The following is a 14,773-nucleotide window of genomic DNA, read 5'->3' as shown; positions in this document are numbered from 1 at the left end:
TGCACATGCAGACAAACAAGACCAACCACACAGGGCATTTCATAAGGAACTGTAAATATCAGAGGGCAACGCAAGATTTTGAGAAAAAACTAAACATTTTTCCAGGGTGCTTTTAAATTTTGAATAGGCAAATATTTTCTCACAGCAGTACCAAGGGGGTTCATTTAATACGCTGTTAGCCCTTTCACCTTCAGAAGCTGGTCTGTGGTAGGATTTCTTAGAGATGGCTAGACACTGGCTGCTGTACATGGCATGACAGCAGCACCTCCCTGTGGTCAACACTGCGCATGAGCCAAGAAACGTGCAGCTCGCAGATCCAAATGCTCAAATACAGTTAAAAATATATGTTGAGTGTTAGTGATGTTATGGTTTTACATAATAATGTCAAAAAACCAATAAAACAAAGTCAACAAGTATATTATTCGATGATCTGTGGTTTGAAAGAAAATCAATGGCTTTTATAAATAGTCAGACAAGCAGAAAAGCCATTAAGATAGATAGATAGATAGATAGATAGATAGATAGATAGATAGATAGATAGATAGATAGATAGATAGATAGATAGATAGATAGATAGATAGATAGATAGATAGAACTGAGGCCAAGTCTTCTGCCGCCCTCTGGTGTGCATATGTGCTTAAGTCTACTAGATAGATTAAATATCTATTTGCAGCATTGTCACAATGGTGACTCACACACACCTAAAGGTGGCTTTCAGAGGGTAGTTGTGGTACCAGCAGTGCAGGTGCAGAAATGAACAAGCATCGAATATCATCCTAGCTGACTCTGCGTAGTACGTGAAGAATTATCTGCAGGCTGGTGCAGTGATTTAACCGTTTAGTGTAAATATGCAGATCAGGGCAAAACTAGAATGCGAAACCTATGTTAATAGAGTCACACGTAACACTGAAAATGAGTACAGGCTGTGCCAGAGTTGTTTCATAACAGGTAATATGCCGTTAATAATTGTAGGGATTACGCATCTTTAAGGTCCTTGATAGATGAACCTCACGGTATGATTCACACCAAGAATTGGAAACTGTCTCGTTACCCACGATAGTGATTCTGAGCAGGAAGCCAAAAAGGAACGAGAACACGGTCTGTCTCATTTTGGTTTTCGGTCTAAATTAAGGCACTTCACGTGAATTTAATTATAATTCAGGAATTACTCGCCTGGGGTCGAGACAACTACGTAAAGTGACGACAAGACAAATTGGACCGTTTTATTGGCGGAGCAGCGCGTGACGTGGAGGCTAGTTCTCGTGTAGTATCGCGATCTGATATGTGAAATAAATCCCCGGCGCAGCTACACGATCGGCCATTTTGTCGGTGCAGGCCATCAGCCGCAGAGGGCAGAGGGGCGTATAGTATTTACTAGTTACCTGGAAGACGCATCAAGAACATCGCAATATGAACGATACACTTGTTTCATTCGCCAAGGATTTCTTGGCCGGTGGTATTTCCGCTGCCATCTCCAAAACAGCCGTCGCCCCTATTGAGAGAGTGAAGCTTCTCCTTCAGGTAAAACTCTTTGACTGGCGGAAAGCCGTTAGCCGGCTAGCTTGTGTAATCTTACTCACTGCCATTTAAAAGTATTAATCGAATACTAATTGAGTAGCTTGTACTTAAACTAATTGCAGCTTGCTTATTATAATGTTTATCCGGAAACGGTGAAACTATAAAGAAGGACTGCTTCAATCATTTGAGGTCACGACAGGATGGGGAAATGACCTACACGAGCCCGGCTGCTAACGCTAGCTTTATTACACGTTAACCTTAGCCGGCATAGCTAACAAAGGACAAACACGAGAACACTCTGTACGAACAGCCGGCAACTCGTCTGGATTATTTAAAGCGCTGGTATCTCAACTGTAGTTACACGGGGATAACATGATTATAGTATTCTCGGTAAAATTTGGCGGCGTATCATTGTGGTGGCCCATGTACCCCCGGATGTTAGGCAGCGTTTAGCACGACTGCTAAGCTAAAGCCCGGGCGGTAGTCAATCACAGCCAGATCAGCAAGTTTTACATCCCTTCTTGTTCAACCCGAACAACGACATTGTATTACACCCTGCATTTAGTGACATTTGTGTTATTTGAGGCTTAGTGTCTGTCTGTGTGAGCGTGATTAAATTAATAGATGGTTAACCACGTCCGAATTAACTAGTCAGATTACAATTCAACACGGTAGTCATTATCATTAATTACTGATTACTGTTTAAGAATTTCTCTTGTGGTTCCTGCAATTTTTATAGCTTCAAGGTCACAACAAAGGGACCTTGTCGCTGTAAAGTGGTTCCTTAGCTTCCTGATTTTTAACCTCAGTCTGTGTGATTCTCCTTTTCTCTTAATCCAGGTCCAGCATGCCAGTAAGCAGATCACAGCTGATAAGCAGTACAAGGGTATCATGGACTGCGTTGTCCGTATTCCCAAAGAGCAGGGATTCCTTTCCTTCTGGAGAGGTAACCTTGCCAATGTCATCAGATATTTCCCCACCCAGGCCCTCAACTTTGCCTTCAAGGACAAGTACAAGAAGGTCTTCCTTGATGGCGTCGACAAGCGCACGCAGTTCTGGAGGTACTTTGCTGGCAACCTGGCCTCTGGTGGTGCTGCTGGAGCCACCTCCCTCTGTTTCGTGTACCCCCTTGACTTCGCCCGTACCCGTCTGGCAGCTGATGTGGGAAAGGCAGGAGCCGGGAGAGAGTTCTCAGGTCTGGGTGACTGCCTGGTTAAGATCTTCAAGTCTGACGGCTTGAAAGGATTGTACCAGGGCTTCAATGTGTCTGTGCAGGGCATCATTATCTACAGGGCTGCATACTTCGGCATCTATGATACAGCTAAGGGTATGTTTATTTCGCACTGATCATAAAGCGATTCATCTGCATCTATTGGTGTTGTAAATAATTTACCTTTCCTTTTGTGCTTGCAGGAATGCTTCCAGACCCCAAAAACACCCACATTGTGGTGAGCTGGATGATTGCACAGACTGTGACAGCCGTTGCTGGCCTGACTTCATACCCCTTCGATACTGTCCGTAGACGTATGATGATGCAGTCCGGACGTAAAGGAGGTGAGTGTATTTGTAACACGCGTCACCTAGACATGAACCCAGAAGTTACAGTTGATCTGTTCTATATTGAGTTTTATTTCGTAGCTAACTCTTTTTTTTCTTTTTCTTTTTCCCTTCCTCAGCTGAAATCATGTACACCGGGACCATTGATTGCTGGCGCAAGATCGCACGCGATGAGGGTGGTAAGGCTTTCTTCAAGGGAGCCTGGTCCAACGTGCTCAGAGGCATGGGCGGCGCCTTCGTGCTGGTGTTGTACGATGAGCTGAAGAAGGTCCTCTAAATCTTCATTGTCACATCACTGTCCAATTTGGCTAAATGTAATAACTTTCCATTTCTACGGACTCTGCGTTCTGCCTTATTTATGGGAACAAACTTCTCACCAATAGTGAGAGATGGCTGTACGTTGTGCATCTTTGATTTTAAAACGTTCCACACCCTGTTTACCAATGTCATTCCTGTTTAAAAAGAAATATGATACCTCCTCCTGTCATTCACTAGGTTTGTATGGTCCCAACTTGAATAAATTTATTCTGGGGAACAAACTAAACAATTTATGTCTACTGTCTCCAATACTGTTATAGCATGGGATGAACACTCACTTGGATAATGAAATGCACGAAGTGGATTACACCCAATGGCTATATTTACTCATGCTTATCTCTCCCTGAGCCTTTCTGCATTTGACCGTGGCCACTTCTAGGATTGTAGAGTAGAATACTCGAGTGTCACCTCCTTTGTTGTGCCACTCAGATTGTTAGTAGCACAATCTATAGCTTGTATACTGACCTTACTGAGGTTCTGTTTCTAGGTTATCTTTCACAGCACATGTAAATTGACAGTATTGCAGTTTTAGTTATTCAAACAGCTGGAAAATGTAAATCTTAAGAGAAATATATAAAATAGAATTTATATAGTTCAAGATATCCCTCTCATTGGATATTCAGTGTCTGAATAAATATAGCTCTTAAATTTAGAAGAACAGAATGACTACCACGCATCCAAGACACCAACTGAATTCAAATCTATTCTCACATCCATCACAAGTTGCTTTGGCGATGTAAGAAGTTTGGTTTTGCTTTGTCAACCTAAATAGCAAACATGATTATAAGGTGTGGTGCATGTTAAGTGAGCTGCAAATGACTGGCTAGGTGAACACTTGCTTTATTAGTCATATCTGTAGCTAGGCAGAGTGTTATGGGAGAAATACTTCCTACATACTTTCTACATTTTTCATAAGTAATAAAGCCTATATGACATAGTGTAAATTAACATAGGTGTAATTTGATTATATAGATATATAAATTATGAGAGAGAGAGAGTTTAAGGTAAACTTGGCAGGTATGTAAAAAAATGGCATGGCTTTTTTTTTTCTTTTTTTAAACCTAATGAAAAGTCAGATTAAAGATAAAGCAGCGATTAAGAGGCCCTTACACACAAGTTTCAATATACAATCTGGTTTCGGTCTACTTAACCCGAGATACTGAATGTGGACAGCAGGGGGCGCCAGTTGCATACAGCGTGAAACTAGATCAGCTCTGCTAAACTGCTCCCACTGAGAGTTTCTTAATGAGGAGTGTCTAAAGCTCAAACAGGCTTTAAATCTTATCAGAATATTATGACAACAAAACAAAGGCTCACCCTGACCCAACCGAGATAAACAATCATCACAAACAGCCAGGCAGTGTTTGCTATGTTGAACTTATTACTTCAATACAGCGAAACCTGCTGCCTGTATAACTCGTTTCAGAAGGTTAAAGAGGTGTTGATGCATTCCAGAGTGATGCTGTGTAACTGTAGCCTGTACTGTAACACTGTAACTTAAATGTTGTTGTTCCTCTATTACATTGTAAAAAAGAAAAAAAAGTAATACACCTTACAATAAAGCACCGAGAGCCTGACAAAGTAAAGGAAGAATATTTGTCCAGTGCATTTAAAATGACAAATGTTAAAGTGTTTATAAAGTTGCTAATAAAGTGGACAGATACAGAACTGTTTGCTCAGTGTCTTACATCAATTTAAATGAAACCCTTTGCATTTTACTTTGCTTTGACGAGAGATTCACCTCTAAATCGTTTGGAAATATGAATTAAAAAACCGGCAAATCACTTTCCTGTTTGTACTGAGAGCGTGGGTGTAGCCATATAAAGAAAGGGAATGATTTGCCAAGGCAGTAGAGCTATGTTTGTCCTACACAAGTTTAATTTGCAGTCATAAACACCAATAACGTATGCATCTGAATAAAATGCATACAGTACACATTATCTTCTTTGCCTTCTCCCTGTCTGCTCTTGCTGGGTAATGTTTTTGCCAAATCACACCTGTCATATTATCCATTCTTTAGACATCTGCTAATCTGTTAATGAGTATTATTGAAGCGCATGGTTGACATTTGTTTTTTCTTTAACTTTGCTTGTGGAAATAAGGAGCACTGTTTACAGCACATAGCTCTAATCTGAATATCAATAAAAGCTCGTATTGATCTTGCTCGGGTTGTTCTCCGTCCACACACACAGTATGTTAATCAGTGTAAAAAGCCCCAGCGCAAACCACGTTTGATATGGCCATATCTGAGAATCATCTGCGGCCTTGCGCAGCCACGTGCTGTACTTTGCAGCAGCTCGGGGGTAAAAACGCACACCTAACAACGGGACACACCTGCTCTTTGGTTCCTGCTGAAATCATCTCTGTAGCTCTTTCCACATTGGTCGTGCCAGTTTCCTCCCACAGTCTAAACACTTGTGAGTCAAGTGGACTGTACTCTTGAATTGTCTGTAGGTGTGAAGTACGACTGCGACTGTTTATTAATCATTGTTAGATTTGTAACCAACTGACAGCTTGTCCGGGGTGTTCCCTGCCTCCTGCACAGTGCATTCTGGGATACATTCCAGCCTGTTGTTCATTATCTCGTCACTTCCAACTGTGTTTGGAATCAACACGCACCACAACACACCAGGCTAATATTATTTATGAGCTTAATTTTAGCTACGACGGGTAATTTATTCGAATAAATTGACTCCGAGCATTTCATCTATATGTTTATCTGGTTTTAAGGATTAACTGGATGTTAGTACTTTGCGGCAGCGCAGTTGGGAAATGTGAGTCCTATTATTATTATCATTATTATTACTACACAGGCATTCATTGATCCAAAGACAAAAGATAAAAGAGCACAAAAAGAAAACAGCAACAAGACTTTCTGTGAAGTACAGGAAAGTACTAGTTTTTATTCCTTCATAATCAAACTTCACAAACAGCTTGAACTTGTACAATACCTCAGAGAGTGAAAATTACAAAAAAAGTGCTGGTAACATTTACAAAAATCATCCTTACTTAGCAACAATCAGTTTATTCTTCCACACTTTTTTTAGTCTTTTGTATTAAGGCTTAATACTTCTGTATAAAGTATATGCAAGATAAGTCTTCACAGTTTTTCGAAAAAAGTCACAATATTATGTAACATAATGAAGCTTTTACGGCTATTTTCTTTATAATAACAAATACACATCACTGGTAAATATATGTGAAATACAGGGCTTATTGTAAAATGGCAAGTAATGATACTGTTTGCTGAGATAAATTGATTCCACACACTGTTATAGGAAAGTTCTGACATACCCTTGCTATAACTGAAGGAGGAGGAGAAAAAAAAATATGATAAGCATAAACACTTGGGAGATCGCCTCCAAACTTTGGCACATCCCATGAAACAATTTCACAAAGAATGAGATTTATTTTTGAAATCATACATATGGAAGAATAGTTAAACTGGCATAAAGTGAAAACATGCTGTGTAGTAAGGTGCTAAAATCAGAGATATTACACTGCCAGCCTTTTTTTTTTTTCCTTTTTTACCCCACATGGACTGACATGAATAAGGTGCATTTGTAAGACTCAAAAGCATGATGTAGGCCTTTCTTAGATGTCAACGAAATATGCAATAAATACAAGTCTTCAAAAACGACCTAAATGAATTTGACCAATAGTCTCGAGGCGACCTCGTATACTCATGCGTTCCCATGGATTCAGAAAAATGAAAATCTCTTCTGCAGTTGTGTAACTCTAACTGTGGCATGTGAAAGTAAAAGCTGTATTGTATCGGTAAAATGGTATGTGTTATTTGATTTTTTTTTTTGTGTTGTTTTTTCTGTTTTTGTTTCGTTTTACCTTTAACTGTCGTGAAAAACTGGATGAGTAAGGAGATGGAATTTGAAAACTAAATGCGAAACTAAGCCAAGATATATTCACAAGATCCTCTAAGCTGCACTGGTTTACAGGTCAACAGATGAGAGCTCTAGCCCTAGACTTACCAATTTCACCCTCATGCATACTGTACGGTTAAAGTGACGCAACAAGCTTGCTTAAATAGTCTACATCACAAAAAGCAATTTGGTTTTAGTGCAAACACAATTGGCTGGCTTCAGCTTCTCAATAATAACAAGCTCACCAAGGAGATTACAAGAAGGCACATACTTATGCTTCCTCTAACACGCAACAAATTTAGACAAACCGCAACATCTTTCAACAACACCACAAAGCGGTGAAAACAGGAAAGCTACTACATCCAGATAAAATGGTGACGTTTTGCTCTTTGTGAATTTTTGAAAAATTTACACTTATTTATCAGAAAAATATAGTGACGTTCGGGCCGATCGCTAATGCTGCCGGTAAATGACCCTAATTGAAAATGACGTATGATACATTTTGGTGGCTTCTCTACATAAGCAGCCAATGATGGTGCGTTCATTGACGAAAAGAAGAACAAAAAAAAAAAAAGATGCATTTTGGATTTTCGTTTTTTCATTATTGTTTCGTTTTAAAGCATTTTTTTTTTTTCTGGAACATCCCAGAAAAATATCACTCAAAGTTTTTAAGGGAAAGGTGTGCACGACGGCGGACAGCTGGGTTTCTCTTTTGGCATTTGTGTTTATTTCTAAACATGTTGGCTTGTGTGATGAAGACGACTGACTCGTGGTGAACGATTCCATCCCTCATAACATCCCTACTCTCACTTCGGATCTGTAAGAGCTGCTTGATTTGTCCAAAACAATCACAGGAGGAAACAACAGTTTTAATGCCCCTCAAATCTGGACACTAATACTCAGGGTACTGCTGGGTAAATTTAACATAAAAAAAAGAAGAAGAAGAAGAAGGAAAAAGGGGCGAGGGGAGAAAAAAAAGAACCCTGCTACAAACAGCAATATATGGATGTCATGTGCATTTAAAAAACCAATTCTGTACCTTTGAATACAAAAAAAACAAAACAAAGTAAAACACGTCAAATATCACCATTTACTCAGCATTCCCATGGTGAGGACAAGCGTCCCATACTATGGTTCAAATATGTGTCGTGTGAATTATATTGCTTTTGATAGAATAAGACCAAAATCAGTCTAGTGCAAATCTCTTATCTGGTTTGAGAAGTGGTGGTAGGTGTAATGAGAGGCAACTGTTAAATCTGCTCTAGAAAGAACATATCGGGTGATTCTGACAACTACTTAGCTGTGAAGTGGTATCCCTTTATGAATTTTCTTTTCCAGAAAAGAAAAACAAATCTGTCACCAGTCTATGCCATAACAACAATTTTGAAGGACATCCCTAATAAATAGTTCCTATTAAATATATATATATATTTTTATATATAACCCATCACCTACTGAATGCAATTAACCAGCACAAAAGGAAATATGGTAACTCCTTCTATCCAAATAACTCCTATTTTGATCGGGAGGATGGCGGCCATGTTACTCACCCTCCCGTGTACAGCGGGGGGAGGGTGTGCTTTGTCTGTCAGCTCACATCGGTGCTAACGGGTGTTGCCTGTGCAGTTATGTCTGTCAAATACATCTCTCAACTTGGAAATGTTGGAAAACTCACTCCAGTCCAGTGTTTGACAAATCATATTATAAAAACATCCTTGCACATACATTTAAAAAAAGAAAAAAGAAAAGAAAAAACTTTATCCCCTATTTCAAAACAGCAGTCAATACATTTCATACAAGCTTGTTTCATAACAACAATAATAACAACATACAAACCAACTTGGAGCATAAATTATCAAAAACAAACTGAACACATTACTGCAGCATATATTTCAGGGTTGCTTAGTTGTGATGTTAACTAACTTTACTACAACAGCTCCACTTCTGCCAAGTTCATAACTATATAAGAGATGTCTTTTTTTTTCTTTTTTTATGAAGGGAAATAGTCAAAATCAAAAGCTGACATAGGCAAAAAAAAAAAAAAGCCTGACAAAATATACACATATTTATAACCACATCTCAAATTTCAACTCATGTGCATGTTTACAAAAGCATCTAGGTACATGATATGGCAGCAAAAAGCCTGAAAGCACGATGGAAGAAGAAGAAAAATCAAAATCAAACCTAAGCTGCTTTTTAAAAAGGGTGCGTGTAATTTTGGATTTTAAATGTTAATATCTTCGGCCCGGGTTTTGATTTAAAAAAAAAAAACAAAAAAAAAAAACCCTGCCTGAATTACAGTAATTCAATTTTCTATTTTGAATACACAGGATGAACAAATACAGCAGATTTTACCCAGATTTGGACCTCATAGTTATAAAACTAATTGTTGCCAAATGATTTACATTCGCTATTACAAAAATATACTCTTTTTTTGAATCACTTTGATAAATAATACCTAATCACGTCGCGATGTTGAAATCCATCGTACAGTTTGGTTTGAATTTACTTTTGTTGCGCAGTGACAACCGGCTTTGTTGCCTTTCTTTCAGCGAACATTAAGGTCGATTTGTTAATAGGTGACGAGCACCTAAACTAGATTTGAGTTGCTGAGACTTAAAGTTGTGTATAATTTTTTTTTTTCCATTTTTTTTTTTTTTGGCTTAATAAACAACTTACAAATATGTGCAAACTTAACATCTTGGTCCATCTCAAGTATAAATGGCTGAATGTACTCTTAAGTTACAATGTCAGATTAGTTACTAGGGACAGCCTTAAATATATTAAACACAATCCAATGTGAAGGTGAAAGTGTACACCGATTTGCTAAATGTGTGTATAGAAGACGTAACCAATGATTATTATGTTTTGCCAGAGGAACAATGCAACATTTACAATCTTATACATGTTTTAACATGCAATAGTTTACATCACAGCTATTGTGTCAGATTCATTTTTATGTTTTGTTGCATTTCTTATTTTTAAAAAAAGAAAATCTATTTTGGTCTACAATAGGCAAATTAACACAACCACAAAACTATAAACAAGTGACATAACGTATACGCATTTTCACAAGCACCCTGCCATGAGATTAAAAACAAAGAAAATCAATCATATTAATATTAATAATAGTAATAATAATAATAACGGTGGCAATCTAGCCCAATTGTAGGAACCCCACACACATTATAAAGAAATATTCATTTTTTCAAAAACTTAAAATTGTCCTAACCTTTTCTTTGGTTTGTTTGTTTGTTTTATTTAACTTCTAATGATTACCATGGCCCCGTTTTGCTAATTACCCCCAACCTGCCCGTTTTATGAAGACACAGTGCTAGTGCTGAAATTTTTCATCTAAGTCTTCAGTGATGGCAGACCACGAGTTGGCCGAGACCACGGCCAACGTCATGGCGAGGAACCTCGACTTTTTCTAATGTCTCTGCACTATTAAAGAGTGACCTACACAGAGAGAGAGGCAGAACGATAGCATAGTGTATATGTTGTCTATAAAACCAGTCCGCACAAGCGTTAGCTGTGGTCAGAGCTTATAAGGGTTTGTGATCTCATGGCAAAGTTTGAAATAAATGTCGAGATGAGATCTAAAAAAAAATTTAAGAAATTAAAAAAAAAAACGAAATGGGATAATTTTTAGGGAAATGTAAATTTTTGCTAAACTTGTGATAAGCAAGTCTGCTACCACACGGGTTTGTAAAAACGATTAAGTGCTGGGAATTCTCCTTAATGTTTGGTTTGAGTTGGAATGTGCTGCTCTGAACAGGAATGCATGTTTTTAGTTGACGCTGCTGCACACCTTTAACCTAATCGTCTCATCCAGCTGAACTAAGCCAAAAAGACTTGAGTGACTGAGAATACAAAGAGGCTCAGCTCTTCAGAGTCCAAGTCCCCTCATCAGTGTGATAAAGAAAAGATACTGAATGCGTGTTATCCAGGGACTCGATAACAAAGTACTCCTCCACTGAAAAAAAAAAAAAGCTGTGTAGACAGGACTGCATGCTTTATTTGGACTGTTCGATGGTAGTTACCTGAAGATGGTGTTTTATTTCTAAAACAACACATCTGGGGTAGAGTAATAACTGCATGTTCGGAGAATAGTAAATATAATCTAGATATTGTAATAGCTTAGTATAGCTGTGTCTACTTGAAAATCTGAACAGCTGCTTCATTATGTCTGCAAAACCCTTAAATTTCAAACAGAACTGTTTCTGAGGATGTCATAGTGTGACGGTTGAATGACAGGGACTAGCTATATCACATTGCCTATATTTGTGATGCTTCCTTTTAACAGTAAATGTCTATGAAACTAAGTGTATATTTGTTAATCATAGCTGTTTTCTCCTAATTTAATTGAAAACTATGCATTATGGAGGATTCAAAGATTCAAAATAAAGGCAATCACTTTCTTTTGGCATGCTGCATTTAATGTTATAAAAGGTTTTGCATTTAAGAAAAAAATGAAGATTTTTTTCTTCTTCTTTATATTTGTCTGCTTCCCTCTTACTCTTATAATTTAAAGTCTCCCCTCATCCTCCCCAAATTTGGCACCGTAACTAGGCTGGAGAAGGTTAGAGAGAAAACTGTGGTAATTAGTCCACAGGGGACAAAATAATAAGCCATCACAAAACCTTTTATCTCAGAGCCACTCGGTCCTGAAACTTGATTTGTGGTTTTTCATTCTGCCGTATTTCTCTCTTAGTTTTTGTTCATCCAAGCACCTAAAGACTGCTGTTCAGGGAAGAGCTGTTTATCTGTAGCCAAAACTTTCAATTTGGCATCCCACTTTTTATTTCCAAATTGCGGTGATAAAAACCGGCCAATCTAATGTTTAATAACCATTTTCTTTTCTCTTTTTTTTTTAACCACATTGCTCGTTGCTTGCCCTTTACGATTCCAAGCTGCACATAAATAACAAGGCTGTAAGATAAGATAAAACTTTAATGATCATTGTGGGGAAATTGGGCATTGGCTTGCATTTGGACGGGCCTGCCATCAAGGTCAAAGCACGCCTGGTGTGATTTGCGCACAGTGTACTTTGGAGCCAACTAAGAACCTTAAAGCAGCTTTCAGATCCTACAGACTGCAAACCATTTCATTCATGTAGTCTCAGAGGAGGCAACTAGTGGCATTCCCACAGATGTTATTGTAATATGAAAAAACGCAACGGCCATAATGACCAACAAAGAGAATCAAAAATATTCAACGATTCTACTTGTTTTTGTTTTGTTCGTTTAAACTTCACCTCTTCTGGCTGATGTGTGGCTCCCCCTGCTGTTCACAAAATGCCACTGCCCTTTCTCCCCAAACATACAGTACAGTACAGTATATGGCTTGTTTGCAAATGTGAAAAACTGGAAAAAAAAAAGCCTCATCTATGACAGAGAGCAATGTGACAGGAAAACAAAATGGCTATCCAGTATTAGGATTTCATATTTTAATTTCCAACTGCCATCTAAACCAACCAATCAAAGGCGTGCGTGATTGCATTTTAAATCTTTTCATCCTCCAAACTGTATACATGTATGTTTAAAAAATAAAACTAGCTGATGTAGTCTTTACTGTATATGAATAGAACATTTCAGGTATTTAAAGGGTTCTCTTATGCACTCACAACCACCAGGTTTTTAGCAGTAATAGTATAAATAGTCTATTTTTCATTAGTCCACTGTGTATATTCTGTATTTGTGCAACGTAGGAGAGAAAAACTATGAATATTCTGTATAGTTGCTGTATGTACTGATAGGCACTTGATAGGCGTACTCCCTATATCACACAAGGTATTGTATATTCTAGCTGCAATTTTATCAAACTATCTGAAAATGTATTCTTTATCTGTGTGGAGATGGTGATACTTAAAATATATATAGTTTATTTGTAAGAAGTTATCTATTTCATTCTTATGTGTACTGTAGAAGGACGAAAAAAGCAACGAAAAAAATAAAAAAGCTGTTAAGTATTATATGAATGCGTTCATGTGTTTTCTACTTTTGTGACTTTCTTCGCGCCTAAATAAAATAAATCTGGCTTAAAATGTGTGGAGACAGACTTAAAGACAAACAGGAAGACAGACACATGCTTATCAGAATAAAATGAACCTGTTCCTTACTCAGTATCACCCTCACCATTACTATCTTCCATTTCCTTGTTTTCAACTAAATGCAAAGCGTATATGCATATATATATAATACACTGTGAAAAATAACCGACTATTCTTTATTCAGTCGCGCGAAGCTATGTATGTATAAACAACACCACTATGACCACCAGAAAAAAGCAGAAGGAACTCCGAAATAAAGAAGTATAACAATGAATTAAACTTACTGCAAGAAGGACAACAATGTACTGTAGACCCTGTGTCTCTACACTACGATAAACAAAACATAAACAGGAATATATCTGAAACACAATACAAACAGCTGCAGGCTCAAGACTAGTATCTACTTTTCAATATGTTTTGTTCAGGAAAATATGCGTACACTTTGCAAACATAAAGTCTAGTCTAACAACTAGAAGAAGCACGATTGAGATAAGGACTTTTTTTTTCTGGATAATGTTGCAACTTTTCAACAATTTTTGACTTGGGGTTTTTTTTTTGTTTTTTTTTGCAACACTGAGAAAAGAGAATTAAGCACCACCACGAGTATCTGAAGCAGTATAAGGAATATATAACTATGGACAGTGAAGAGCGTGTGATGCTAATGCGACAGGGGACAGAGGGGGAGGAAGCCTGGGTATGCTCTGAGCACGTTATGACACACTGGAGAGAAGGTGCTTCCCCTTCCGAGCCTGGTCTGCTATCAAACACCTTATGATACAAGAAGTCAACTGACGACGGGACGAGTTATTTAGCCCTCATCCAGATAACGTTGAGATTGGCTACTTTTGTTATTCCAAAAGAAGTGATAGAGAGAAACGATTGATAGTGAACTTGTGAAATCAAATATTTGGAGGAGAAAAGAAAAAGAAAACCAACATCGAGCTACTTAACCTACTATTTAGACCAATGATACCACAAAGCTGGTTGTACTCATCTAGCTACAGTCAATAGTGCATTTGATATACGTGTTTACACAAAATATGTAAAAATTTCGGTGCCATGAAGGAATGCTAGATTACTGAATACACACGTTACACTGAAACGATTTCATTAATGTCTCTGCCTTTGCTGTTAAAGAAGTGATGATGTTAGTTTGGCAGTGTTTATTTGGTACTGAACAGACAACAAACACCAACATCATGAGCTGTGCGCCATACGTGTGGCAATACTGTTGGAAAGAGATCTCGGCAGTTGCTTACATATTTCTATTTAGTGCATTGTCTGTTAAGGCATGAGATTACCCTCCACGTGCTGTGTAGAGACAAATATAGCACTAGCATGCAGCAATATTGCCATCCTGGCAACAACAGCTACAAACAGGAACCATGTAGTTTAGGCTTATATGCACACCGTAAGAGACGGGCCCAATCAAATGTTAAATAATGTGCTA

At 38.0% G+C, this 14,773-nt stretch overlaps 1 protein-coding gene across 1 annotated transcript; it reads left to right on the top strand.

Annotated features, from left to right (window-relative positions):
• Nucleotides 1–1,304: 1,304 nt before the first annotated feature.
• si:dkey-251i10.1 (ADP/ATP translocase 2) lies at nt 1,305–3,622 on the top strand. The gene is made up of 4 exons (XM_026181781.1): nt 1,305–1,521; nt 2,359–2,845; nt 2,932–3,072; nt 3,195–3,622. Exons 1-4 carry the CDS (start codon nt 1,411–1,413, stop codon nt 3,350–3,352), a joined length of 897 nt encoding a protein of 298 aa, XP_026037566.1. The 5' UTR covers nt 1,305–1,410; the 3' UTR covers nt 3,353–3,622.
• Nucleotides 3,623–14,773: the final 11,151 nt, after the last annotated feature.

This window comes from Astatotilapia calliptera, chromosome 10 (assembly GCF_900246225.1).
Source record: "Astatotilapia calliptera chromosome 10, fAstCal1.2, whole genome shotgun sequence".
Taxonomy (NCBI): Eukaryota; Metazoa; Chordata; class Actinopteri; order Cichliformes; family Cichlidae; genus Astatotilapia; species Astatotilapia calliptera.
Note: the sequence above shows the minus strand (reverse complement) of the source record. Positions and strands in the feature narration are given on the sequence as shown.

Bases quoted from the DNA above. Each gene is read 5' to 3' on its own strand.
- si:dkey-251i10.1 (XM_026181781.1), top strand. From the start codon at position 1,411: ATGAACGATACACTTGTTTCATTCGCCAAGGATTTCTTGGCCGGTGGT. The intron at 2,846-2,931 runs GTATGTTTATTT...TTGTGCTTGCAG, and splicing joins CATCTATGATACAGCTAAGG to GAATGCTTCCAGACCCCAAA. The intron at 3,073-3,194 runs GTGAGTGTATTT...TCCCTTCCTCAG, and splicing joins GCAGTCCGGACGTAAAGGAG to CTGAAATCATGTACACCGGG.